The sequence below is a fragment of the Folsomia candida genome, unplaced genomic scaffold, assembly GCF_002217175.1.
Source record: "Folsomia candida strain VU population unplaced genomic scaffold, ASM221717v1 Fcan01_Sc006, whole genome shotgun sequence".
NCBI classification, from domain to species: domain Eukaryota; kingdom Metazoa; phylum Arthropoda; class Collembola; order Entomobryomorpha; family Isotomidae; genus Folsomia; species Folsomia candida.
In genome coordinates this window covers 6,415,308-6,441,636 of record NW_019091198.1, presented here as the reverse complement: position 1 = coordinate 6,441,636, position 26,329 = coordinate 6,415,308, and the positions used below count along the sequence as shown (strand labels likewise).

Below are 26,329 nucleotides of genomic sequence, written 5' to 3'. Positions count from 1 at the left end.
TACTAGTGGAGGAGTGTCTATATGAATGAGATTTATAAATTGATGTATCAACTCCTGAAATATCTAGAAGCTCTACCAGCCATTTTGATATGGTTTGTGAGCATACTTTTTTGTGTGGTTTAACAGTTGAAATAAATAACTGATTGTCCTTTCTAATTTGCTTAGTGGCATCTAAATATGCTTCAAGAGTTGATTTTACACATAATTTCTTGTTACGTTTGTATGAGGGGAGAACAATACATGGTTGGTTCACCCCTTGATCAGAAGATTTTAATCTTGCTGGTACAAAAATTCTAATTATATCTTTAGAGTATTTAATATTTTCTACAGAAATAGCGGCTAAAGTTTGGACTCGTTGTCCTGATACTAAAGCCAACAAGCCACTTAATTTCAGGGATAACATTTTTAAGCTTAACTTTTCATTATTTTCTAAAGAATTAATCTTATTAAGAACATCATCAGCATTCCATGTATGCGAATATTTAGCAGCCGGTGGCTTTAGTTTACGAATCCCCTTAATTAATCTGGTTACAATAGGATGTTCACCGATATTATAGTTATCAATTTTTGGTAACAATAAACTTAAACTACTTCTCGCACAATTTACTGAAGAGTAACTAAGCCCGGAATCGTGTAAGTGGGCTAGGTAACTTAATATAATATCAATTCTCGGAGTATTACAATTATAACGTTTTTCCTTACAATATTTTATAAACTTTTTATACTGTGTATCATAATTTGCCCATGTGGTTTTCGAACAAGAAGCTGCTAATAATTTTACTACATTTGGTTCAAATTGTGAAAATTTTTCTTCCAAACTTTGGCTGCCAGTAGTGTTGTTTTGAGTGACAATTCGTGGGGCCTATTAATATGCAAATAAACCATTAAATCATTGCTTGGTGGCAGTTCAATATAATTATTTTTGCATAATTTCAAAAATAGCGAAAACCAAGGCTGAGCCTCCCACTTAGGAACCACCACAATCCCAGTTGCATCATCAGAAACAATTTTCTTAAATACTCTACCCACTAAACTAAACGGTGGAAAAGCGAAAAAGAAATATGTCCATTTTTGAGAAAAAGCATCCACGCCTTGACATCCTTCACAAGGATACCACGAATAGAACTTATCGCATTTTGTTGATAGATTAGTAGCAAAATAATCAAATTGTGGAACACCAAATTCTTTGCAGATTAAATTATACGATTTTTGTGAGAGAGAAAAGTCAGAATTGTCTACAGCCATACGTGAAAGTTCATCGGCTAAAAAGTTATCAATCGTTGAAATATAAGAGGCAAATAATATTATATCTCGACTTTCACACCACTGCCAGATTTCACGGGCTATCTCATGACATTGACGGGAACGAACACCTCCATATTTATTAATATAAGACAATGCGGTTGTACTGTCAGTTCTTATTAGTAATTTAATTGAGGACCTGTTTACGAAGGCTTTTAATGCATTTTGTATAGCTTTCAGCTCAAGAACATTAATATGTAAATTTAATTCGGCACCTGCCCAGAAACCTCTAGTTTTATCTAATTCCGAATGTGTTTCCCATCCGGAAAGTGATGCATCAGTGTACAAAACTTGGTCATAAATATCGTCCCTAATTTTTACTGGTGTTAAATGTTGTTTGTTTGTCCACCATAATAAATCATTTATCGCCCGAACTGACAAGGTTACTTTCGCGTCATAGTTTCCATTACTAATTTTTAAAGCTGCGTTTTTATCAATTTCTAACTCACGTATGTATAATTGAGCATAAGCCACGGCTGGAGTGCATGAATTTAAATATCCTACCAGTTCTGCCAATTTCTGAATTGTGTTTTGTGGTTGTTTAATCCAATGCTTTACAGATTTTATAATTTTATCTTTTTTGTTGCATGGAAGCTCCAGCGTCTTGTGAGTAGAGTTAAAAAGTAGCCCCAAGTATTTTACTTCTGTGAGGGTAAGAGTTGAGACTTTTCTAAATTAACTTGAAAACCTAAATTTTGTAACCAGTCCAAAACTATTCTTGTGTATTTTTCACACTCTTGTTTATTGCGACCCATAATGAGTAAATCGTCTAAGTATGCTACCAGCCTGATTCCTCTACTTCTCAAATAGGATAATAAAGGTTTCAAAATCTTTGTAAATATTCTGGGCGCTGTTGACAATCCAAAGCAAAGACAGTTATATTGATAACGTTCACCATTCCATTCAAAACAAAGATATTTTCTGTCATTTTTTGAAATGGGTACTGAATGATAAGCGTCGCGTAAATCAATCACAGTCATATAACAATTAGTTTGCATCATATAACAAACTGTCCTATAGTCCTCCATCTTAAAATGAGTGACAGGTAAATAGGAGTTTAAACTTTTTAAATTAATTATTAATCTATATGATCCATCTGGCTTAGCTACGGGAAAAATTGGAGACAGAAACTGTTCCTCATTTGGACTTACTTTTTCTACTGCATTAATTTTTAGCAGTTTAGTAATAAACATGTTTATAGAGTTTTGTTCTGTTTTTGTAAATTGTTTCTGATGAGGGACTTGTGATTGTCGTGGTTTATACAAAAAAGGTATCTTATAACCTTTAACAATTGACAATACATGACTACTATTGGTTATTAGCTTCCACTTTTCAATATATTTAGATATAGCACCTGCATTTAATACCTTATCTACTTCTGCTGGTATTGCTGGTAATTGTTGTTGTTGGACGGGAATCGGGGATTGTACGGCCGGCCTCGCATTGCTCTTCGAACACCCCGGCGAAACTGGCCTCGGAAGTTTAAAGACTGGCCGTAATCTTGGTTTGAGCTGAATCTCGTTGGAGGATAAGGTGCATACCGCATTCCAGTTCCACGTCGGAGTAAATTTGTAACCGTTTTTGAATTCTTAATAGCCTCCGGTAAATTATCTCCGAAAAGGTATTCACCCGGAGTTGTTGAGCAAATTGCAGCGTAATTTGGCGAAAGTAGTGGCTTTATTGTTTGCATGCGTTTTTGATTGGATTCTCTGAATTCCATTGCCGACGCTGTCGCTCCGTCCAGACATAGCTTCAATATTGTTTCACTTATAGCCTTTGGGATTGCATTTGCTGATTTTACAATTTCATCAGATATTTTTGTAAAGGCAGTTAAACTTTTTGACCCGAATTGTTGAACATATTGCATCTTGGCATCGCTTGTTTTTATACGATTTGGGAGCTGCGACCATAATTCTGGGTTAACCTTTGGCACATTCAAGAATTTGCAATTCCCTGGTGTCAATAATTTGCTCTTTAGTTTGTCCACTGATTCTTTTGTAGTTTTTTGGGACAATATTCCGGACATTCGATTTACAACGGCAGCATTAACCTCTGGCCCGAAAGATTCATCTTTGTCTTGAGCATTCAAAATATCCAAAATTTCAGGATTTATGTTATCGGGGTCTGCGCTTTCTAATATTTAGAACAAATTTTTTAGAACTCGTTTAGTAAAACTTTATAAAAAGGTTAAATTGTGGTTTGTACCATTATTCTGAAGTAGATCACTAAGATCAGAGTCATCTCCAAGATCATTAACGCCTTGATTTTTTAAATCTGTATCTGAGTTCGTACTGGGGGGTGTGACAGGTTTATTTTTCTCCGTCTCAAAGTCTTTTCGAGATTGAAAGGAAGCTTTCAGCTCGTCCAGTTCTTTTTGCAATTTTGCGAATTGAGATTTAGACCTTTTAGTCTTTTTCTTGGTCTGGTCATTCTCGTCAGATTGAGATGCCATAATTAGCTATGAATAATTCAAAAGTACTTTAATTTACTTTGTATAAAGTATTATCTTTGCTGAACAATGCAGCGTTAATAATCGGCTGAACTATGCAGCTATATATTTGCTGAACAATGCAGCTTTAATTTGCTAGTTAACTAGCATTAATTGGCTGGACAATGCAGCTATAAATGGCTGATCTATGCAGCTTTAATAATTGTTAACCTCCTTTGTACCAAAGGGGTTGTGGGTTCTAGAAATTTTTTGAAATGAATAAACTATTTGTACCAAATAGTTAGCCCACATTTATAATTTGGATAAATTATCTAACACTGTTCTAAAATCTCGAAAAAACTACTTCATATTGCCCACGGATTATACTTACCAGTTTTTAAGATGTACAGAGTCTGAAGTTCAGTCAAGTATCTTCAAAAAATTTTAGTTAATTAAAAAAGTTGGGGAGAGAGCTCGTCACCTTCCTGCTATATTTTCCGTAATGAAGGAGACGACGTGCTGCTGGAGAGAGAGAGCCTCTTTTCTTTATCTTTACACGTATAGCCACCTTCCTGGCTGTATATCCGTACTACTACCCGTATTCTATATGACGCCGATAGATGGAGGAAGGCGAAATGCAATTTTCGCCTTCATAAAGGACGAAATTCTGCCTGCTAACGTGTTATTTGAAAATTAATTATGCCTATTGACGTGCGTCTCATAATGCTTATACATATTAACTCTCCTGCTAATTGGGAGGCTGTGGTGTTTATCAGACACTTTCACCCACCATACAATACGTAGATACGTGGCAATAATCAGCAACCGCCCTACCAGAGTCAGAGCAAAGGGAACATGAAATCTAATCCCGGATGAAAGAAAACTTGGCAAAATCTATTGGTTGGTCCGCTGCCACTTTGACGGTGCGTGGTGCTTACTTGGTGTGGCTGGCTATATCCGAAATTGGAGGAAAGTTTTGCTAACACAAGTCAACTGCAATGTGTGCGCGTATGACAAATTACAAACTGAGAAGCTCATTGCAACAGAAAAGTTGGTTGGTTCTCATAATATTAAAGTTTTGCTTTCATTTCGCCCATCTTTTAGTTCGGCCTGGTCTCGCCTGCGGTATCGCGTATCGGATTCCCATCTCATAGCTTGAGACAATATTGAAAAGCTGAACGACAATACGATTTCAAATAAATTTCAACTCCGTTTCACATATCCATCCATCCACCAAAGGATGGAAAGGAGGGAGTACGTTAGACAAAAATTAATTTAAAGGGAATTTTCGTCAAAGGGAGAGCATTGAATTGCTCAGCGTCGAATTGAGACACAAAGGAAGAGGGTTTTCCTCATGTATATGAATGAGCTCATTAGACACCGCTACAGCACACACAATGAGTATGAGAAACATTAAAATGATTCAAGCGCATTATTCACAATCCAATCCGGAACCCTTAAGTATCGTTAAAAGTCTTCTTGAATCTTTTGTGCAAGACGGCGGAAAAAATCACAAGCCCATTAAACGCTCAAATTAATGTGGTTGTATAAGTATGTAGGTCGGTGTGTGTAATGCAGCCGTGGTGCAGTAGACGGAGTAAGAGGAGACAATTTCATGGTCCTTCTGTGACTAATTGTAAGTTAATTGTGCACTGCTACAAAAGTTTTCGAGTTCAACACGATGAAAATGACAATAATGCGAATGAACAAGTGAAACGAGTCGCAGTAATTAGGCGAGATTAGTATACAAATTACTGCAATCATTTCGTTAGTTAAAACTAGTAGGAAATGGTGAGAGTAAAAATATTTTACGGAGAAAGCCTTGAGGAAGACGAGGCATTGGACGATGCCTTCCATGGTGTCGCCACTGACGGAAAAATTTCCGCTGAGGTAGCGACTTCTCTTCCAAGAACCCAGGTATCCAGTTAGCACTGGACTTTTGCCCTTTCCTTGTTCGCCAGGACCCTCGTCGATGGCTGAGTTATGACCAGCGTCACCACGACCACCACCACCGGTTGAAGATCCGGGAGTCTCGCTCTCATTCTCACACTCATTACGTGGTCCATTACCAATATGGTTACTGCCCGTGTTCAACAGCTCCGTTACACTTGAACCCTTCTTCTCCTGGTCAACCTGCTCAGTCAAATGGTGATGGCCATTCGAGAGCAGTGATGATAAGCTGTTGTTCTTGATGGCTACTGCCACACTGCCATTGTTAATACCAGCACCACTAATGCTGCTCCTACTACTACTAGTACCACTATCGTCAGGAGTTTTGGCTTTGGTTGCGGAACGAGTGTTACCGCCGTCACCTGCGAAACCGTTTACGAGAGGAGGAGGAGCACCATTCGCTTTCAATAATAGTTGTCCATTTGTTGTAGTGGCGAAACCATTAGAAGTTTTCGCCTTGTTTTTATCTGGGGGATGTTTGTTTGCACTCGAGGTGTTGGAACCCGATGGGGATTCGGGGACGGGAGTGACAACTCCATTTCTTGGTGGGGAATCGTGCTGCGAATGAAAAGGGATATTATTTATGCCGTTGGTGGTGGTGGCGTCAGTTAAAATCGTCCTTGTTAAAACTGATAAAGTACACAGAGAAGAGCCACTTGCTCCGGATTCATGAGACACAATGCTGCTGTTGTCTCCGTCCATTCTTCACTCGGTATTACTTTTGTTTGTTGTGTAACTCAGAGGCTGTATCTCAGTAGTCGTTGTATTTAACATTTATGAGGTGGAGGAGGAGGGAGGGAGCACATTTTTGTGTTGAGAGTTATACTGGTCAACAGAGTTTTTTACGTTGTCGTCGTCGTCGTCGTCGTCCTTGTACTATTTCAGTCCAATAAACTTTCGTGAATGCAACGCATTTCTCAGTAGTTTTGTGTGTTGCGTTGTATCAAATTTTCGAGCACCGCACAAACATTTGATTAATCTCGTATTCCGTGATTGTCGTAGTGAAGAAGACTGGTATAAATTGCACGTCTTCCATGTGATTTATATTACACCGACCGACCGACGTTGAGAACGCATTATCATAAGTGTCTGAGTGACTGGCGTGAGTAAATTTATCTCGTGTTTATTAAGGGACGAGATATTTGTTGCAAATAACAAAGAATAAATAAAATATACGCAGCCATCATACGTCCGAACGTACAAACGTACGTACGCATACATCCTTCAAAAACTGCGAAACAGCATGGTGAAAATTCTTTAAAAAAATATACGAGAGAGGATAAAACAACCAAAACTTGAGAACAGCTCAACCAACTCTGTCTGCTGAATGAATGAATTCTGCTGCTGTTGTTGTTTTGGATTGGACCGACTTGACTGAACAAGACGAAGATTATTAGGTCTTGGTCTTCTCCTGCTAAGATATTTGGCTGTCATGACCTCAGCCGCAATAATCCGTACTGTCGTTGTGTATTGTATTCAGGAGGTGAATATGGTGGTCCGATGGGAAATGTTGGGATTCGTTTGGTGGATGAACAAAATCGTATATATGAACAGGTCGTACACATATTAAGGTGGACGTGGAGGAGGTAAAAAGAAAGCAGCAGCATCGGAATTCACCTATCTCTCCTTCACAGCCAGAAAGTCAAGAGTGCTGCTTGCTGAGTTCAATTCAACCATTTCCCTTGGGCCCTATAATGTGAGTCCTCTAATACGACTTCCACTTGAGCAAAACCGAAGCTTTCTCGACCTGTCTATGGGCCCAACCACTCCAACATAACTTAGTCAAGTAGGATGAAAGCAGCAGTATAGCTACTCTTTTATCATCCCTCCACCACCACCACGAGGACTCCTATCGCAGGAGGAGGAGGAGAGGACAAATCTCAGACAAGAATCCGAGTCAGGAGCAAATTCCTCCAAACTCCAGGTGAATCGCACAAGGCAATAATGAGGATTGTCGTAACTGTTCAACTAATTCTCTGTGCACTTTGCAACCATTTCTCATTCCTCGTGCAAATTTTACTACGCCAAACATACTTTCTCTTCCAGCCCCCGGTAGCAATAATAGCGTCCCACGTTACACATTCATAAGATTCTTCTTGGTCTCTCTCAAGAGTCATTATTTCACCGACGGGAAGAAGAAACTGATAATGGCGCCGTGCTCTTACTTACATACGCGTACATATGCAGGGTTGGGATGTGGAAGGAATTTTACATTTTTAATTTTATTTAATAGGCCCATAAAAATATCAGCTCAATCATTTTAACGGGACGTTTCAAACATTTCTCCTCTTCCAGTGGTTGCAAGAGCTTTAATGGTCTGGTGGGTGGGTGGGTGGATGATCTAATACTTAATTCTTTCCCACGTCATCCGTCTTTAGGTTCACTTCATAGTTTGCAGAAGTACAAGAAGTGCATGCATACATGAGGAATGACGGTTATTGCGAGGCTGTCCAATGTCATGCGACATATACAACTTGTGACAAGGGAACCATAATAATTTGATAGAGTGAAATTGGAAAAACACGTTTATGGCTCTGCACAGTAGACGACCGACTGCTTAACCGCCTTATAAATGTATTTTTGTTCTCTTAAGTGATTAGTGATAACCACAATTGAGATTGGGAAATGTCAACCAACTACAATTTTTCACCAGCACCAGCTAATTTCTACAATTCTAACATTGCATTAATGTACATAAATTCTAATATTACTTATATTCGAAGAAATTATGACAAAGAAATTCCAAATTTTCTCTCACTTTCTTTCATTGAATCACAAAAGGTTTGCCTGAATGAAAACAGGTCTTGTGTCATTAGTGAAGTGACGACCAAGCCGAGGAGACACATTATTATTGAAAGTGAGCATTAGGAATTTTTATGTACCGCATAATCAGGGAGATTGGGTGTGTAATTTAACTCCAGGGAGCTATCACCACATGGCTTCTGAACCTTCCCCTCGCCCACCAACCACCCGTCCACCCTTCGAAGAGAAAGAGAGCGACCGTTCGCTGGTCGGTGTTTATCAAGTTCAATTTCTATTTGAACAGGATTTCAGAGTAAATAAAGAGCTGTTTATGCATGCGACGCGCGGCCCAAAACTGAATGTACGACTGCATGGAGAAAGCAGAACGAGTTGGAAAATAGTCGCCTTCGGTTTCCCTCCACCCATTATTAATTTTCCTGATTGTCTCCCATGATAATGGAGTCATCCGGTTAAGACCAACTTTTGACGGCACTTTCCTCCCTTTCCACTCCCTGAGTCCTTTGTGAGTCCAAAATTACCTCCACCTTTCACCTCATTATCCATCCTTCCAACAACAACCACCACCACCACCGCTGGCTGGCTGACTAGTTGTCCCGACTCACAACAACATACACCTCGCAGCACATGATTTATAATGCTCTGCGCCCATTGTCACTGCTCCAGTGACTCCTTTCTTAACTCTTTAATCCTGTGTAGCACCACGGCGGTGGCCATAATTTCGGATTGTTCTTGCTTGACAAGCTTAAAGTTTAAAATATATACGGAGCAAAGCCGCTATAAATATTGATTTAAATGTCAAACTTTCCATTCGAGGTGAGTCTTTTCAAATTTTCTTCAAATCTCGAAAACATATTCCCAACTCTGTTGTTGATTATTATTTATTCAGAGAACCGCAACAGCAGCAGCAGCCGAATAAACTGTATCAAACACGAACAAGCCCTGCATACGTGTTTTCAATGCAGGTTTAAAACCTGTAGCTACACACGTACCACATGCTGCAGAGTATCAAGCAGTGGTAACCCGACCGAAGGCAGGGGAAAGGAAGGAAAGCTTGATATAACTCAATCCCGGAGAAATAATCACATTTTAAATTTGATTTCGCTTCATGTTGTGCATCTGTCCTGGTCCTGGCGAGGTCTTCCATGCCCACCAACCAACCTCCTCGTTGTCACGAACGGATTGTGTAAAGGTGAAGGTTTTCCTCAAAACCAGGAACAAAACTCGATATCGTGTCCTGATGCGAAATCCAACTGGGAGATTATTATTTTTTTTTACCAACCAACCTCCATGGACACAGCGGAAACAAGTTGTTTTATTCTTATTTGGATTGAATTACGTCAAACTTTCTGGTTTAGTTCGGACTCAAAGAAAGACAGTAGAGAGTTGTACAAGTGGTGGTGGTGGTGAGTAAGAGATATGTGGTCAAAATTGTAATGGAAGGTTTTAAACTGATATAAAAAAATGTGGCTCTGTGTGTGGATTCAGGAATGCATAAAATTGCATGAATTTATCAACGTCGTCCACAATACGTGTTTCAGCTGAGAATGGAACGAGTGGTGGTGCGGGCCTGTGCGTGGAATGAGGTCTGAAGGCTCTCTTTAAATTTATAGTACAGAGTCCAAGTGTCTTCCACAGACACACCTTTGCGAACGAGTGAAAAAAGGAAACCATTTCTTTCACAATACATTTAAAACCCAGAGTCCAGGTTGGTTTGATGGGATAACTGCATCCAAGTGGAAAGTGGAAATAATCCATTCGTCTTCCCTCTTTTGGTTCTTTGATTCGTGAAGCGATTTTAAATGTATTGTTCACTCATCCGCTTACACACTTTCTCCCAGCCCTCGTTCGCATGCATTCATTCAAGTGAGCCCACCACCAACGATGCAGATACGAATACAAATACGAGAAAGGCGGCATGCATGGCATTGTGCTATGTGATCTTCGTGTTTTGCTCTCCTTCTTCCTCTTTTCGATCCCCTTCAGTTTCCGTACTCGGAATGCATTAGGCCCGCTCTCCCTGCGAGGCCAGGATAGGATCTCACCCAGTTATCAATTTTGTAAAAAAAACTGCCAAAAAACGTGAACGCAGGCTCACTTTATACGTGTAGCAGCAGCAGTGGCACATAATCTCGGGACAGGAATTACAAATATCTAAACTCAACTAGAACTCTTTGCCACCAACTTCCGACTCGGATATGGGAGTGAAAGTTTGCGCCGAAATGTAATACAAAATATATCAGGGAGGATATAGTCTGTATGTGGATGCGTATATGTACGTGTGTCCAGTCGAGTAAGCTCGACTTTCTCCAAAAACTACTACTACCAAATGAATGCATCCGAGTGAAATGGGCAAGTTACGCAATGTCTCTCATCTCAGTTTTCTCCGCGCTTTAACCGAGTTAAATCAACTCTGAGAGAATTCATATTTCACTTGTATGTTCGGTGGTGGTGGTGGTGGTTGAGTGCGAGCATCACTGTATAAACATTCGCATCCTGACAGAGACGCAGCATCTCTGAAGGATATTCCACTGTCAAGTTCCGGTACTGCTGTTGCTTGTCTTGCCACTATCCAATTTCGAGATGGTACGATTTCATGGCACCACAACCAACGATGCAGTGTAGCAAGTCAGTCCAAATAGCGACATGCATATGCAGCATGTGAGCCGCATCGTATCTCTCTCTCTCTCCTCATACTCGAATCCACTGGTACAAATACGGAAACAAGTCAAGTCCGTGGTGATGGTGGACGGGGTACAGTAAAATTATTTTTACTGTCTCCTCTGATAAAAGTTGCAGGGGACCACAAACTAGAGAAAGTTACCTCTCCCGGCCAATATCTTCTTCCTTAATCTAGCGAAATAAAGTTTTTATTCGACTGTAAAAACGACACCAAAAAGATTACGACTTCCTTATTCATCCCATTTTAGTCAGATAGTGAAACAATAATAAAGTGCTTAATCTGCTTTCTCCCCCAGAGGCAGCAGCACAAACAAACGTCATGCATATATGCATGCATGCATGTATGCACCCAATGACAGGAGAAAGAGGGGAAGGGAGGGAGGGAGGGAGGGAGTTAAAGTTGGTAATGAAGACCCCAACCATGCCCCAGGTGTTTTGTTGGTTAGGGCCTTATCTTCCAGGTTTATGACAACCACCAACCACGCAGAACAACGACTCAAGGTTACTTTTGCTAGAGGGGTTCGTTAAATCGCACCAGCTGAGGATTGCATTGATTCTTTTACTGATATCTTCATATACGACTGTGCTTTCTCCACGGCTGGGAAAGGTGGTGAAAGGTCTATTTCAACCTGAAAGCTCAAATGGGATGCAACCTCAATGTTTATTCAAATGTTAAGGTTTTGGAGGTTACACTTTTGGAGGTTGCGCGGTTCAACAATCATCTTTTTGAATTAACTAATCCTCCCAGCAAACATAAAACTTTCTGCAATAACACCATTTCCCATTTGCAAAACAGTTATGGTACCGCTTCCTCTGGGATGGAAGGAGCAGAATCCTTCTAATTGCAATTTTGGAGGGCTAATTTGTTTCTTTTACTCGTCTTACTTCACATGTGTGTACGTACTCGTATGTACAACTTGCTGATGATGTAAAGAGTTACGAAATGAGAGAATCCTCTCCCACTTCTGCTCCTTATCATGTGGCACGGAATTGGCAGAGTAGGCAGTGGGCGAGAGAGACAATATGTTCCAAGCAGCACAAGAAACCTCTAAAACTAGCACGTTACTTCATGAATGAAACTTTTGTGGAAATGGGGATGATAGAAGAGAGAATCTTAAGGTTTTTCTTTGTTCAGAGAGAAGAAGAAAAAAGGGAGAGAGAGAGAGAGAGTTTTGGTGTAAAGTAGTTATACCTTTGAGAGCATTAATGCCACAAAAGTTGCAAACCTCGTCGGTCCCCCAAAGTTGTGAAGGTAAATAAGCATTCTTGTGAGGCAGTTGGGAGCTCAGATTCTACAGATAACACCTCTCGGGTTGTGCAACATAATCATCCGAGTCCCTCAACAACTCGACTATAACCAGCAGCAGTAGTCCGTGGACTCCTCTTTTGCCTCCCACAAACATCCACCATTAAGGCCACATTTTCGGACGTGAAAGCACCACCACCACCTTCGTGGGCAGAGGTCAGAAAGAGAGAGAGCCAGGGTTTAGAAACTTTTGAGCCCTGCCAAAAACTTACTTGGGGAAGGAAAAGACTTGAAATGGTCAAAACAAGTAAGTAGTAGTAAACTGCTAACTCTAGGAACCCCTCAGTTCTGTCAACATCAAAGTGATATGACTAGCACGTACACATTGACGAAACAAGTTTTGTCACATAATCAGCCACACTTGGGTTTTGAATAAATAAATACTTTACGTAAGTCGGCGAGGATAATTACTTATTAAATTTTCAAAGAGGAATAAATCCGAGTGGCGCTTAAATCTGAAGGCTTTATTAATCTCGCTCTCTCTCTCGCTTTCAGGTGATGTCAACGTTATGAGTGACTTTCTCCAGACATACTTGTGTATGCTTATCCATACGTATTTACATATATTACACATATATTCGTACTCTTGACAAAGTGCCGGCTGCACAACAGTTGTCCAACAGGATCTAATGGGAAGGTGTCTGCCACGAGAGGAGGACGTGGGTGGTGGAAAATGCTAACGATATTATCAAACCGACATGTTTGAAGTAAATGCCACAAAGTACAGAGCAATTTCTCGTGCAGCTGAGAACACAACTTTTGCAGAAGGAGGGCGACATGACGTCCCATGAAAGTAAGTAACATCTGAGAAAGAGAGAGAGAAATGTTGTGTTGCAAATGTTGATGCCAATTCAGACAAGAAATGCGAGTAATATATTCATTTATATATATTATGCGATTAAATTATGCATATCACTCTTTGAGAGGAGATGGAGGTGGCTTTCTTTAACATCCATCTCCAGAAACCAGGCCAATTTTTCTAGGCACACGGTAGTCCTAGCAGTCGTAGTAGAGCAGCAGACAAGAGAAATATATTACGTTTATGTACTTGTGTAGCAGTCCAATGTTTCCCTTGAATGTTATTGCTACAACAAATATATGAATAAATTTCTCCCTGAAAGCCCACAGCCTTGCTAAAATAGCTTTCATTTACCAAAAACATGTACAAACAGCATTCTAGCGCAACGACGAATGTGTTCCGTGTCCATATTGAATTCTTGGGATACATAGTGGCCCAATTTTCTGGTCCAAAAGATCCAATATGTGCCAACAAATTCTGCCGAGTAATTTTTAGGTGACAATGACAATCGAACTTTCCCTGCTAAATGTCTAACAAACCTGAATTTATGAGCAAATAAGTTTGAACGCATTTAATACAGAGCAGAGTACATCATACTTTATGCAAACTTTACAACAGGAGCAGATGCAAATGTAACAGGAATAAAGTGAAAGTTGAGAGGCGACGGGAGAATGGAAACCAATCCCCACAGAACGTGCTCACCAAACTTGAGCTATGAATGCAGATCAATTTCGCACGACAAGTTATCAACCAAATGCCAGAAAACCGCAGCAACTTGCTCTGATAAACAAATTACAGTTGTACATGGAACATGGACATTCAACCGACCAACTGAGCTACAAAAGATGGAGTCGACGACAATAAAGGCTAACTGTTGATAATTTGGTTACTCCAATCAGCTTTCACGGTTATACAAGACAACATACCTACTCCAACTAAATATGTATAGATTCACTCAATCGTCCTCCTCTCCACCACCAAAAAGTGGGAATCGAACGAGTGAAACCATACGTTCTTGTGTATCTCTCTCTGCCTCGAGTTCCTTTCCCCAATTGAGGTCACATTTAGTCAAATAACGAAATACAGCTTCTGCCTGCTCCCTTCATTATGAATGTACATGCGATTGAGCTAAATTATGACATAGAGAGCACCCGACTAGGAGAGGAAGAAGAAGATCCAACTAACTGTAGAAGTTCGAGGCAGGAGGAGCAGGTCCAAATTAATGGCGTATAGGGTTCGAACTCATTAAGCAGTGTTTAAATTTCTTGTTCCCTCATTGACTATTCTGCACGTGCATGGCCGTATTATCATCATCCTCTCCTCCTGCCTATTGCCTATGACCAACCTCTCAAATTTACATTTTAATTGCATCGTTGAAACATCGTTGTTGAAACCTGAGTTGTGTTTTGTGTAGTCGTCTCAGTAGTCGTTCGTAGTGGCTCCATTCTGTTGTTGTCTTGTCGCTTCTGCTTTGTTTCGCATGTGAGATGCTTCTTTCAGCGGTTGGATTAACTTGCACTACAATTTTGCTGTAATGAACTACAGCTCAGCCTGAGTAAAGTTGACTATTATTTTTGGAAGTAAATCTTGAAATTTGCATGATATAGGAGAGGAGACTACTAGCAAGTCCATGCATATGTAAGAGAGACGGATATATATACTTTATAAACTCTGGGAGTTATGTATAAGCTCAAAGAATTTCAAGCAGTCGTTTTATTGGCCTTACAATTTGTTTAATAAATATTTGAGATGGTCGTCAAGTTGTTTGTTATTTGATAAAGTCTCAAAAAGCACCAAAATACCCTGGTTTGAGCCACATTCTATTTGCCTACCAAAAACATGAAACTGCCACATTCGCAATTTGCTTATGCATGCGAACAGAACCAAATTGGTTCGGTTTGTAATAAGTTTATTGTTAAGGGTCCAAATTCAAACGAGCTCGCGCATAATGCCCACATCCTCTTCAACATTCCCCCATCATAATTACCAGTTAATTGGAAATCGGAATCCGTGATCACGCAGATTTTCTTCATGGTCGCCTCCGTCTCTTTGAAATGAATTAAATGATTGGCGAGAGGAAGAAGCTGATAATGTAAATTGAAACAGAGTCTCTCTCCTTGGCTCGAGGCGACATTTCAAACAACTCAAATTGTATCCAACTTATGTACTCGCCTGAACAAAATGAAAGGAGATTCTCGACCGAGTTGGGTGGTTGGGCGGGCGGGGTGTATCTATTACGTCGTTACATGTCGGGTTCATCTCCCTGGCTTTAAAAAGTTTATGTAGACACTTTGCAACCTCCGGAACGATTTCTTGTCGGGTAATATATCTTTTGCGTGTATTTACTTACTCACTCAGGTGCTGAACATGTAACCCATGAACATATTTGCCATCTACTCTATTCTGAGCAAATTGGAGATACTATACAATATATAAAAAAGGTACTAAAATAAATAACTATGGCCTCAAATTATACGGTTTATGGCTTAATTTTCAATGTGCACATGTCAGCCTTTTTAGTTTAATTTGTACCTACCCCATGTCATATATTGTGTCGCAATATTTTAAAACCTACCCTAAAAAAGCTAGTTCAAAAAACTGGTTGAAATTTGAATTATTGAATTCACATCCCTTCTCGGAATAACTTTTATTCAAGAAAAGGCGGTCTTGTCATCCATCAGTCAATCCGATCCAGATATTTTTTTCAACATGGAAGAAATTCAATCCCAGGTGAAGTCAGTGATCAACAAAAGCACTCAAAATTCACCAATATCAAAAGAATTTGAAAGAAATCACAAAGTTGAAGCCTCACAAAAGAAATTGTTATTCCGTGTGAGAATTTTTTTCACGAATAGATTTGCATCCTGTGTTGTGTGTTGTTGGGCCAAGAACGAAAGATTCGATATACTGAATTATTGGCAGAGGTGCCAATGGGGATGCATCCTTGTCCCCGAACAGACGAATTGATACGCAAGGATGGATATGCTCATCTTACACACATCCACCATGAGAAAGAACATCTAACAACATCTAAAACAGTACAAATAAGTACGTGACAAATGAGAATAAGCAAATTTTTGCAACCTTCTTGTGAAATCAGGATTCCAATGGCCTTATTATTGGCAAAGAAATACTTTGAAGAGAGAAAAAAGAAGCAGTAAATGCAATTTAGCCAAAGGTAGCTGGCTCCTTTGACTCGATTGAACTTTTCCAACTCGTTGCCCCCACACACACAAGCACACATTCTCCGGAACACAGAGGAGAAAGTGAACCACTTGGCTTGGAACAGTGTCAAAGGATTGAAATGGAAGAAAAAAGAGTCGCAGTGGCAGTAATATAACAATTCTTCTTTGAATAATCTGCTGAATGGAATGCTCTAATGTGCGCACAGGATTGCAATATCCGTCAAGGTGGGCGAGGTGGTGGGCCTCCGGAGGCTACCACCATCACTCGCAGAGAGAGAGCAGCCGTGACAAAGAAGGAAAACAAGGAGAAAGAACTCGCGACGCATCCAACCCTATCCTAATCCAGTTGATTGACTCAAAGAGATCCTAATCGGAATGGAATCGCTAGCCTTACACTCCTTCCACCACCTCCAGCATCCAGCCGACTTATTTAGAATACGTATAAGCCTGGGAGAGAGATGATCCCTCCAGTTCTGGTGGTGGTGGGAGTTTGGATGGAATGTACAACATCGCACCAAGAAGTGTGCGGGGTTGTTGGGAACGAGTGTCGCAGGGAGAAAGAGAGGAGACAGAGGCGGTAATGAGATGAGGTTACCCAACACATTCAGTAGGAGGAGAAAGCGAGCTGGAGCTATTCTCTCGAGCAGAAATATAAAGTATCCAATAATAGCCCATATTTCCCCGTATCTCAAAATCTCTCAGAGCGAGACAAGGACAAAAGACTGAATCGTGCAGGTCACAGGCGAGAAGCATTCACTACATCATGTAATTCTCGAATATTTGAAGCAGATGTCATGTCACTCTCTCTCGATCGCTATCCAAACCGCGGCCGCGGAAGCACAGGCTTCAATCACCCACTCCAATGCCTGCCTGCCTGCCTGCTTTCTCTCACTCATGCTTTTGCACAACTCGTTTGCGTAATGAACTCAAGGAGCTTCAGAGCAATAAAAACGAATTAACTTCACTGCTCAATTACTTGATATAATTGTTATGAATCACTTATGAGCCCCACGCCTGACATGATTGCTTTTTGAACTCGATAATGCCTCGGGGTTCGAGCACATACACAAATTACACATTATTAGCCATCAAACTTCTCATATACCGAAAAGTTTACATCCTCCTTGCAATTTTATTGCTTTTAATCTTTGTTATCTTACATTTAAAACAACCATTTTACTCAGAATCGAGCAAAGAAAATGATAAAAATATACTATTGTAAAAATATGTAAAAATATACTGGTGAAAACCACCAGTTTTAATACCCATTGTTACCAGCTCGTCGTTGTCGGTGTAATATAAAATCGCATAAAACCCACCACCATTAACCAATACACGATAAAATTTTATAAAGGAAACCAGACCAGTTGTGCAAGTAACAGTCGCAGTAAAGAGACACAAACCACACTGCACTGCAGTCCTTTAATTAATGGGATGATGAGTTTTCACTTTTTCCAAAGGGCGATAACTATGACCCAATTTTTATAGTCTCACTTTCACCCCACACTAAAAAGTATATTTTCTTAAATATAAATAACCTAATTTTTTCTCATCACTATTTTAAAAAGTTCAACTTATACACCTCACGCACAAACAGTACATACCAAACACCCACCTTTCCCAGTTTTTTAAAGTTTTTTTTTCTTAAATTTACCCTAAATTTAGAACAGTACAATTTTTTCTCAAACTTTTCACACCACCAAAATCGTCACCCAAGTATCAACCGTACTTATTGAGGAAGATTGAAAAATGAGAAATGCTTCGTAGCCGTGTTATGACAAGTTGACGGGCAACGTGGCAAGCTGCCGGCGTGTGTGAGAGTGAGGAGCGAGGAAAATGTGCAACTTGGCTGGAAACTGGAGGCCAACTGACTCCGTGGAGAAAGGTGCTCTCAGTCAAGAAGACTCCCGTTTCCGCCTTCCTTCCGTCGGATTCCCGGGACAAAGGCTACAGCAGCAGCAGCCTCTCCTCCGCGCATCCAGATCCCCCCAAACAACACTGCTGAGGAACATGCCACTCAAAATATTCCCCACTGATGGAGATACGCCACCACGGGGACGACGAGCGAAAAGAGAGCAGTAACGGTTACAATCCTTTGTTTCGAAACTGGGCTCCTGCCACTCATCACCGTGTTTTTACTACGGGGAGGAAATGACGAGAGGTGAAACCGTCCATCAACAAAAAAAATTGTGGCCCTGCCAAGCTATTTTCAATTTTCGTGGTGAGTTTTCCGCTTTCACTCCATAATTTATACGACACGACGCTACAGATCGTTCTGCAAGGGCACAGTTTGAATCATGGCACTCGAGGAGACGACTCATTCTCCTCGTGGCACATGTAATTTCAATGAGCATAAGAAGGAAACAGAATACGCAATGCGTTTCCCCTCACAAATTGTATGCATATTCTAAAACCGAGGAATTGTATGTATGTACATATGCTTTCTTTCAGAGGATGGAAGGACTTTTATAATAAAAAAACACACCATTGATACCAAGACCTCGCTCACTCTGAGGAGAGAACACCAACAAATGTACAGTTTTCCTCGTACACGTTTTCCCTTGCTCGAAGAGAGAAAGAGCACTTTCCCCAGCTTAAAATTAGAGTGAGAGAAAGGAAGAACAATGGAAATGGAATCGCTGTACTTTGTACTTGTAAGCCAATAGATTCTAACTAAAGTAAATCAGTTCCTTCTTTTTCGTTCCTACTTCCGCAACAAAAATCCCCCCTTTTGCATAGCTTTTGAGCGCCTGCTATGAACTAATTCTCCTCAGTATGGTAATAGGTTCTTGTATAATGCACTTTGTAATGTACATTCAAAGTGGAATCCCGTTACAACCAAGGGAAGAAAGAAACACGAATGTAACTAGTTCGTTAGTCGAGTCGGATTCTTGTAGAAATGGATTCGATTTCCCTTTGTGAAAAATAGCGGAGATCCCAGATTATGGTCTTATCTCATCCAGCTACTTGGTGAACTGTGATCCCCCGAGAAATGGATCTAGCACAAAGAGATCATCAACCCACGTTTCTTCAGCCACGAGCAGAAGAAGAAGAAGAATACTCGAAAAAAGCAGTTAGCCCAGTCGCAGCCTCATCTACCAATTTTGGGAACTAAAAACGCCACAACTCCAACGTCATATCGTATGTATGTATATCCCTACAAAGAGTCATGCACAAACTTTTGTCCCCACTTTTCTGATAAACCAACTCGTGATAATATATGTATTCCCAACCACCACTCCGACTATTTGGAACCCACTCAAGTAATATATTATACTTACTTACATACAATGCTACTTTGTAGAAATTAGATTTAAGACGACCTTAAAATAAATGCAGTCGGCTTGATGCAATCACTACACACAGGACGCGAGGCCGTTACGAGTCGCATGGAATGGAGAAAGTTGAGTCGTATGCAAAGAAAGAAAGGGGATGCTGGTGGAGAGAAAGCCGTAAAAAAAGAGGCGAACAAAGAGACCCAGGCTGGTTCTGGGTAGGTGGGGAAGCTGAGTTATCCATCTATCACCACCGCTCCACTCCACGCGCCACTGCTTTCACCAAGTTATCTCATAGAGGGCCGGCAATCCACACCACCACGTTGCCCATCAGCTTACTTTCACCCTGCCTGCACACCTACCAAATCATTGGCGAAACCAACAAATAAATTGACTACGTAGCACTCCTGCCGATCTCGTCGTAATGCGAAATATGAGCAGAATATAAAATATGTTTTACTATTCGCACACCAACATAATAACTTTTTCTCCTCCGTGTTGAGTTCCAAGTGCACACATGTCATCTTTTATTCAACGTCCAACGACTAATCTTCTCACCTCGTTTCACCCAACCCAACAGGATCCAACAAATTAATCTGTCTGTTAACCAGAAATTTTCTCATATGCCATACATACGTAAGAGATTTACGTATGTACTCATGCCTCGTCCGATTTTCCGGATTTTGTGGGACTGAGTACTTTCTGAGGCTGAATCGGATTCCAATGTAGATTTGAATTCAATGAGTCTAGAATCGTGCGGAACGCTGGCACATACTTAGGAACCACTTCTTCTCAACGTTTCAAGGGGTTACACACGTCAGGTGCAGGTGACATCGTTTTGACAATGACATCAGGCTATTACCTTCACCACAGCTATACAACCTCCCATCAATGAAGTGTGGAGGCTGCTAATGCAGATTTTTAGTAAATTCTTGGCTCAGTAATATAAATCACTTTTCAGACATCTGCCACTGAATGGAAGTCGGCAGGGGTTTGCATTATTAAATTATGACGTAACATTCATCATGCATTCAAGTACTTATTTTCGAAAAATGGCTGTGTTAATTAACTGTTTAATGAAATATAAATAAATATATTATAATGTTGATCTAGAATAGCGCTAAAAATGTTTTGTGATATCAAACCATGATTGGCTAATAATTTATAGGGTTTTATATGGATAATTTGTAAAACAATAGGGATACATACATGTATGGACGGCCATTTTATATGCAATTCCAATTAAACTGTGGTTGTGACGAGTTGCAAGGCATAGTTACCTCTGGATATCGTCGTGGTAAAGTAATAAGTCAGGAATCAAAGGGTGCATGATTTGCTGGTAATCGCATTTTATGACCTCACATTATTACCCAATTCAAGAAACTCTACTTAACGAATTAGTTACTTGTGGGTAGCAAACCACCATTGTCGAGTGCCATGAATAAGTATAACAAGCATGAGTGGGTCCTTTGGCGCAAGAAGATTATATTTTACATGCATATATAACATTCATGCATTATACTTTTATGATTGGCTCTTGTGTATATCCACTGTAAAAATATTAGCGGCATTTTAACGCAGTCCAAAAAAAGTCCAAATGTGGTCGTGCATAGTGTATCCTTTTCTTATGGGAACGAAAATTTTCCTATTAGTAGCACAAGGGAGACAGCCAATTAGTGTAATGACCTATTTTAATATAAATTTAATAGGTTCCAATATTAAAGTGGATCCATAGTCTGGGATTTATTCATGATTTGATCTTGACTTCACTGCCCCATGATTACAACATATTAATCACCATAAGAATTAGAAAATCGATCAATCGGAAAAGCGGTATAATATTTATTTTTAAATTGTAGAGTATGAACTGATATACGCATACCGTAACAATAAATCATGAACAAACCACCGACTATATATCTAGCTTTACCGTAGTAAGTACTTTAATATTTCCAAGGATTATGGACGAATTTGTAAAACGATATGCACTTATATTAAAATTTTTGTATTTATATGGCTCATTTTTTACTAAAAATTTAATCGTTCCGTAAAGATGAATTTTTATTCTTCAAAGGGTTGGATTTTTCTCCTTATCACTCAAACACATGAAACAAATTTCTCTAGGCAAAATTAATCTAAAAATCCAAGAAAAAATGTAAGAAATCAAAAACACGCAATAAGCCTGCTCGTCATAAGCGATTTGTTTCAAACTGATTTGTTTTTGTTTTTCACAAATGCTGAATCCATAGAACGTGCAGTGAATAACTCCAATTTCTCCGTGTTTCCTTCCGAAGCAGGGTTGATGAATGCAGCGTATAACAAATTAATTCCATGTTGCTCCTACAAAGGGAAAAGTGAGGGTAGTGAGGCGAAAGTCTTATGAATTTTAATACTCGCTCATAACAAGGAAACTTTCTCTTTAATGTTAGCATTTGACTTACAAAGACTTCTGTTTTATTTAACGGCACCGTGTTCCTTGCACATTACCCGTTCCATGATTACAATCATTCCCGTCCTACCCACATACCCGGCTGTCTAGAACTGATGCAAATTTTAAATTTTAAACAGAGATAAGTATCGCAGAGGAAGACGGACTCAAAATTCTAAGCAAATTATCATCCATAATACTAATTTGCATAGTAAATCCCGGATCAAGGAATTTAGGCGAGCTGCTTATTTAAGCAGGGATGAAACAACTATAGATACATGTCTGATTCTGATGAATCTGTAATCTTCTCTATACACAACTGATTAAATAGGTCTGAATTATTCGCATTTCATGTCGAGTTTTCACTCATGTGTGCAAAATGAGGTTAACTTTGTTCAAGAGTAATGACGCGAGAAGGAATGAAAACTTTATAGTTCGACTTAAAATGTGCACGAGTAATTAACTCGGTATGAAAATTTGTCCGAGTAGGAATATATTTTTATCATCGGGGCACTTTATTATTATTATAAATTATTTAGTTATTGCAACCAAAGAGTGGTTGAGAATATGAAAACGAGTGGAACTAAGTGAGTGTAAAAATATGCAAAAAAGAGATTTTTGGAGTATTCTGGGTTGAGCAGATACGGTTAAGTTGGAGCCTATTTGTTGATTTCTTTTAGCTATTTTCTTCAACCATGGAATAAATTACTTGCTGTGTGATACTCAAAATTCAAGGGATTTGAAGGAACTCTGTGACTTGCCATTGGAAAACGTAGCATTTTATATAAACCAGACACGGCTCTTTTGAAACGACGATGCGAAGGGTGTACAAAATTGAGGCGAGAAACTCATTTATCATCATGCCACGACTGAACGAAGGATGAAAAAGTGTTGCCGTATATACAAATTCCTCATCATCATCAGCAGCCGCATCATCATCCGAGGTTTCGCCTGAGGTTGTGCTTTGAATTTCGTAAACATCCGGTACAAACTTAACTCATTAGCAAATGCAAATCATACCTCGTATTATGATTGTTCATTTGGTGGAAATGAGCCAGTCGTTGAGCTTGCTGTTAAAATGAGGGGAATAAATTCATATCACAAACCAAGATGGAAACCTAAGATTGATTGTAAAAATCGTCATCTCAAAATTATCGTATTTACAAGTTGTCCATCCAGCACAAGTTTTCAGAGTTTTTATATATATATATATTGGAATTATATAAATACAAATATTTGATAAATTTAACATTTTTTTTACTTTTAACTTTACTCTACCCATAAACTTAACGACTTTTAATCTCGTTCCATAAAGTTTTGCGATTCTGTATTTGAAACCCATCCGTTCTCAGACGAGCGGATGGGCAGATAGCGAAATAAACATTGATGGAGAAAGTCGTCTTTCGATTATTGGAGGCATGAAAGCGTATCACTTCCTCTAAGCACTGCGAGACTTTATGCGCTCATAAAGTTTAATACGAAAACCATCAACACTGCAATTGAGTGGAACTGGGTGAAGGAAGATGCCAATGCAAACAAATGAGAGAAAGTCTGAGCTCTGCCGAGACTACGACGACGGGAGAGCGAAAGAGAGAAAGCTAAACGAGATAGGCGAGAACCCACCAACTAGTTCATCTTCGTCCCAGTTTTCAAAAAAGGTCAGAGGAAATCCACATTGAGCCGGCAGAGTGCGGGCAAGCAAACAACACCACCACGGGCTAACTCACTCCCTAGCTTTCTCTCCCTGAAAAGTCATTCCATTCCAACACAGCTACAGACTGATTCACTTTACGAGCAAGAAAACAAACAGCAGGATTATCTGTCTTCTCTCCCGGCGAGCCAAGAAGGTGAGTTCATGCTACTTAAATCGTAATGGCAGCCGTGGTCAAGTGCAATAACGCCCTAATGTATTTCGAATGCTAGATTTACTCCTTTTCCTGTTACTACGTAATAAATCCAAAAAAGTTTACCTCTGACGTATCTACGTCTACCTACATTAGCAAATAATAAGTATCCGTCTTATTTTTTTTAGAAAACATGTCCTAAAAACCCTTCTTCTTGGAAACAAACATTTCAACAAAGGGGGCTTTAATTCGTTGGATGGGTCGTGTTTCGTCAGAGGTCACGTTGTGTGTATGCTACTACCCAGAAATAAGTAAGCAACCTCATTTCGTGTATATGGCTGCATCCCCAGTCCAACTTTTCTTGGTGGAAGGCATGTAAGAGAGAGGAAAAAAAGAAGGTAAATTGATGTCTTTCCATGTCAAGCCGAGATGTTGAAGCTGATGTTTCGTTGATGCTACGTCATTACGTACGTGCATGGGAGAAGGAATCAAGAATTAAATGCCTCGAGGATCATTTTGGCCGAAATCTTGCAGCTCGCTCAAAAAAATACGGCAGCCGTAGTTCATACGGGGAAAGATGGTCCTGGAACTAGACACCTTTCACTTCACGCCTCAGCAGCAGAAATACCACTTCTGACGTGAATGTGTAGGAACGATGTCTATCTGCAGACCGGATGTCAGTATCACAATCATCAATATAGAATTAGTCGACAAACTCATTTGGGGGATATGCAGCACGTCAAAGTATTAATGATTCGTACGTGGTGGTTGGTGGCCGAGGTCGGAGTGGTCGAGGTTAGCTCCACATGGAGAGATAGAGAGGGAGAGAGGAAACTCGTTTCTCATCTCGCCATCCCATGATCCTACCCCCTGTCCAGGTTATTTCTGCCAAGAATTTTTGGCATCCTAGATTTTCTTGCTTTCTCTGCGAAGAGTAATATTTCACTCAGAGAAACAACTTCTTTTTCTTCGTCGTCGTCGTCGTCTTTGTTAATAATTTTTAGTCGTATCGCAGCTCCGGTTAGCTTTCGGCTTCTGTGTTTTATGTAAGGAATCCACGTTTGTTTAAAACAATTTATTTCCCTTATTTACCTTGGGCTGGATAATTTATCATGATGCGAGTCTCAAAATGTGACTCTATAATGAACAAAGGCTGGACAACTTTATCGGAAAACTTGGATCATGTTTTTTTCGAATAGAATCAAGAAGACTTTATTCCGTAGATTAAATAAGTTTTTGATGAACATGTCTATCGCTCAGACATGAAAAATCCCTCAACACTGCTATCCATTCCTCGTGGTGGCTCCATATTTCCCTTATTTTCTCTCTCTCTTCACTACTACTTTCCCCACTTCTTTGAGTATCTGGGCATCAGACTGACAAAAACCCATCTTCATCCAAAAGCACATCATTGAAGTGAGTGAGTGAGCTGGACAGTTAAGTTAAGTAACGTCAAGTAATCAAACTGAATGAAAGCAGGGCCAGACAAAGGTTATAATTCATGACTTTATTCCGGTCGTTACAGCAGCCAACCAACGAGTTGGCCTACCAGTGTGACGGATATGTATGCCAGTGGCGGCGGAAGTTGTGGGGACATTAGCATTGTGAGATAGGGGGAGGAGGAGCTTATTAATAAGATTTTTCTGAATTTCTTGAGGGACAATGTCCCCCCACTTCCGCCGCCACTGAATTATATGCCCTGCTTTAGTTAAGGTGGATGCGAAAGTATTTCTCAGAACTTCAATTTGTACATTCTCGTGGCTGAATGAGCAAGTAAAAAAATTATGAATAGAATACTTTTCACGATACCATTTCATTTTTGTAGGACTTTTGCACACTCTTAGGTTTTGGGATTGCATACATACACATTCTGAATTTCATGATTTCTTCATTGAGCGACATCCTGAAAATTGTTTTTTTGCGACTCCTGCCGAAGGTTTGGAGGAGCGTTGGCGTTTGACGTAGTGTGCGACCTTTATTGTTGGATTTCACTCATACGTACGGGACGAAGAGAGAAAGAAGCAGCAATAGGAAAAAGAGAATCGCGGTTTCCCCTCGACGATTTGGACGAGCTCTGTATGCGTATATGTCTGTAGGTGGAATAAGAAGATCGTGGTGGTGCTTAGCATAAGACGTGCTGCGCTATTTCTGTCCAAGCAAGCATACAAAATCCAAAGATGGCATGTAACAACGATGAGGAGCATATACTAAGCTGCTCAACATCTCTTCAAAGGCCTCGTCTCTCTCTCTCTACCTCATATCCGATTCTCCATTAGATTTTTATTTTACAACCACCCAGTTGCAGAAAACTCCCATTTCCTCCTAGATTCCCTTACAAGCTGCGGAAATGAAATGTTTTACTGGTAGTGA

At 40.0% G+C, this 26,329-nt stretch overlaps 1 protein-coding gene across 2 annotated transcripts in view; it reads right to left on the bottom strand.

Moving 5' to 3' along the window:
• The window catches only part of LOC110851536 (neurobeachin), a 132,528-nt gene that overhangs the window by 92,606 nt on the left and 13,593 nt on the right, over window positions 1-26,329 (bottom strand). Inside the window, exon 1 of one of the 2 annotated variants that reach the window (XM_035852644.1) lies at window positions 5,543-6,666. The exons of the other annotated variant lie outside the window; for it this stretch is intronic. Coding sequence (XP_035708537.1) covers window positions 5,543-6,382 — 840 coding nt within the window. The 5' untranslated portion in view covers window positions 6,383-6,666. Of the gene's footprint in view, window positions 1-5,542; window positions 6,667-26,329 lie in introns of those variants that run through there. 2 annotated transcript variants of the gene reach the window in all.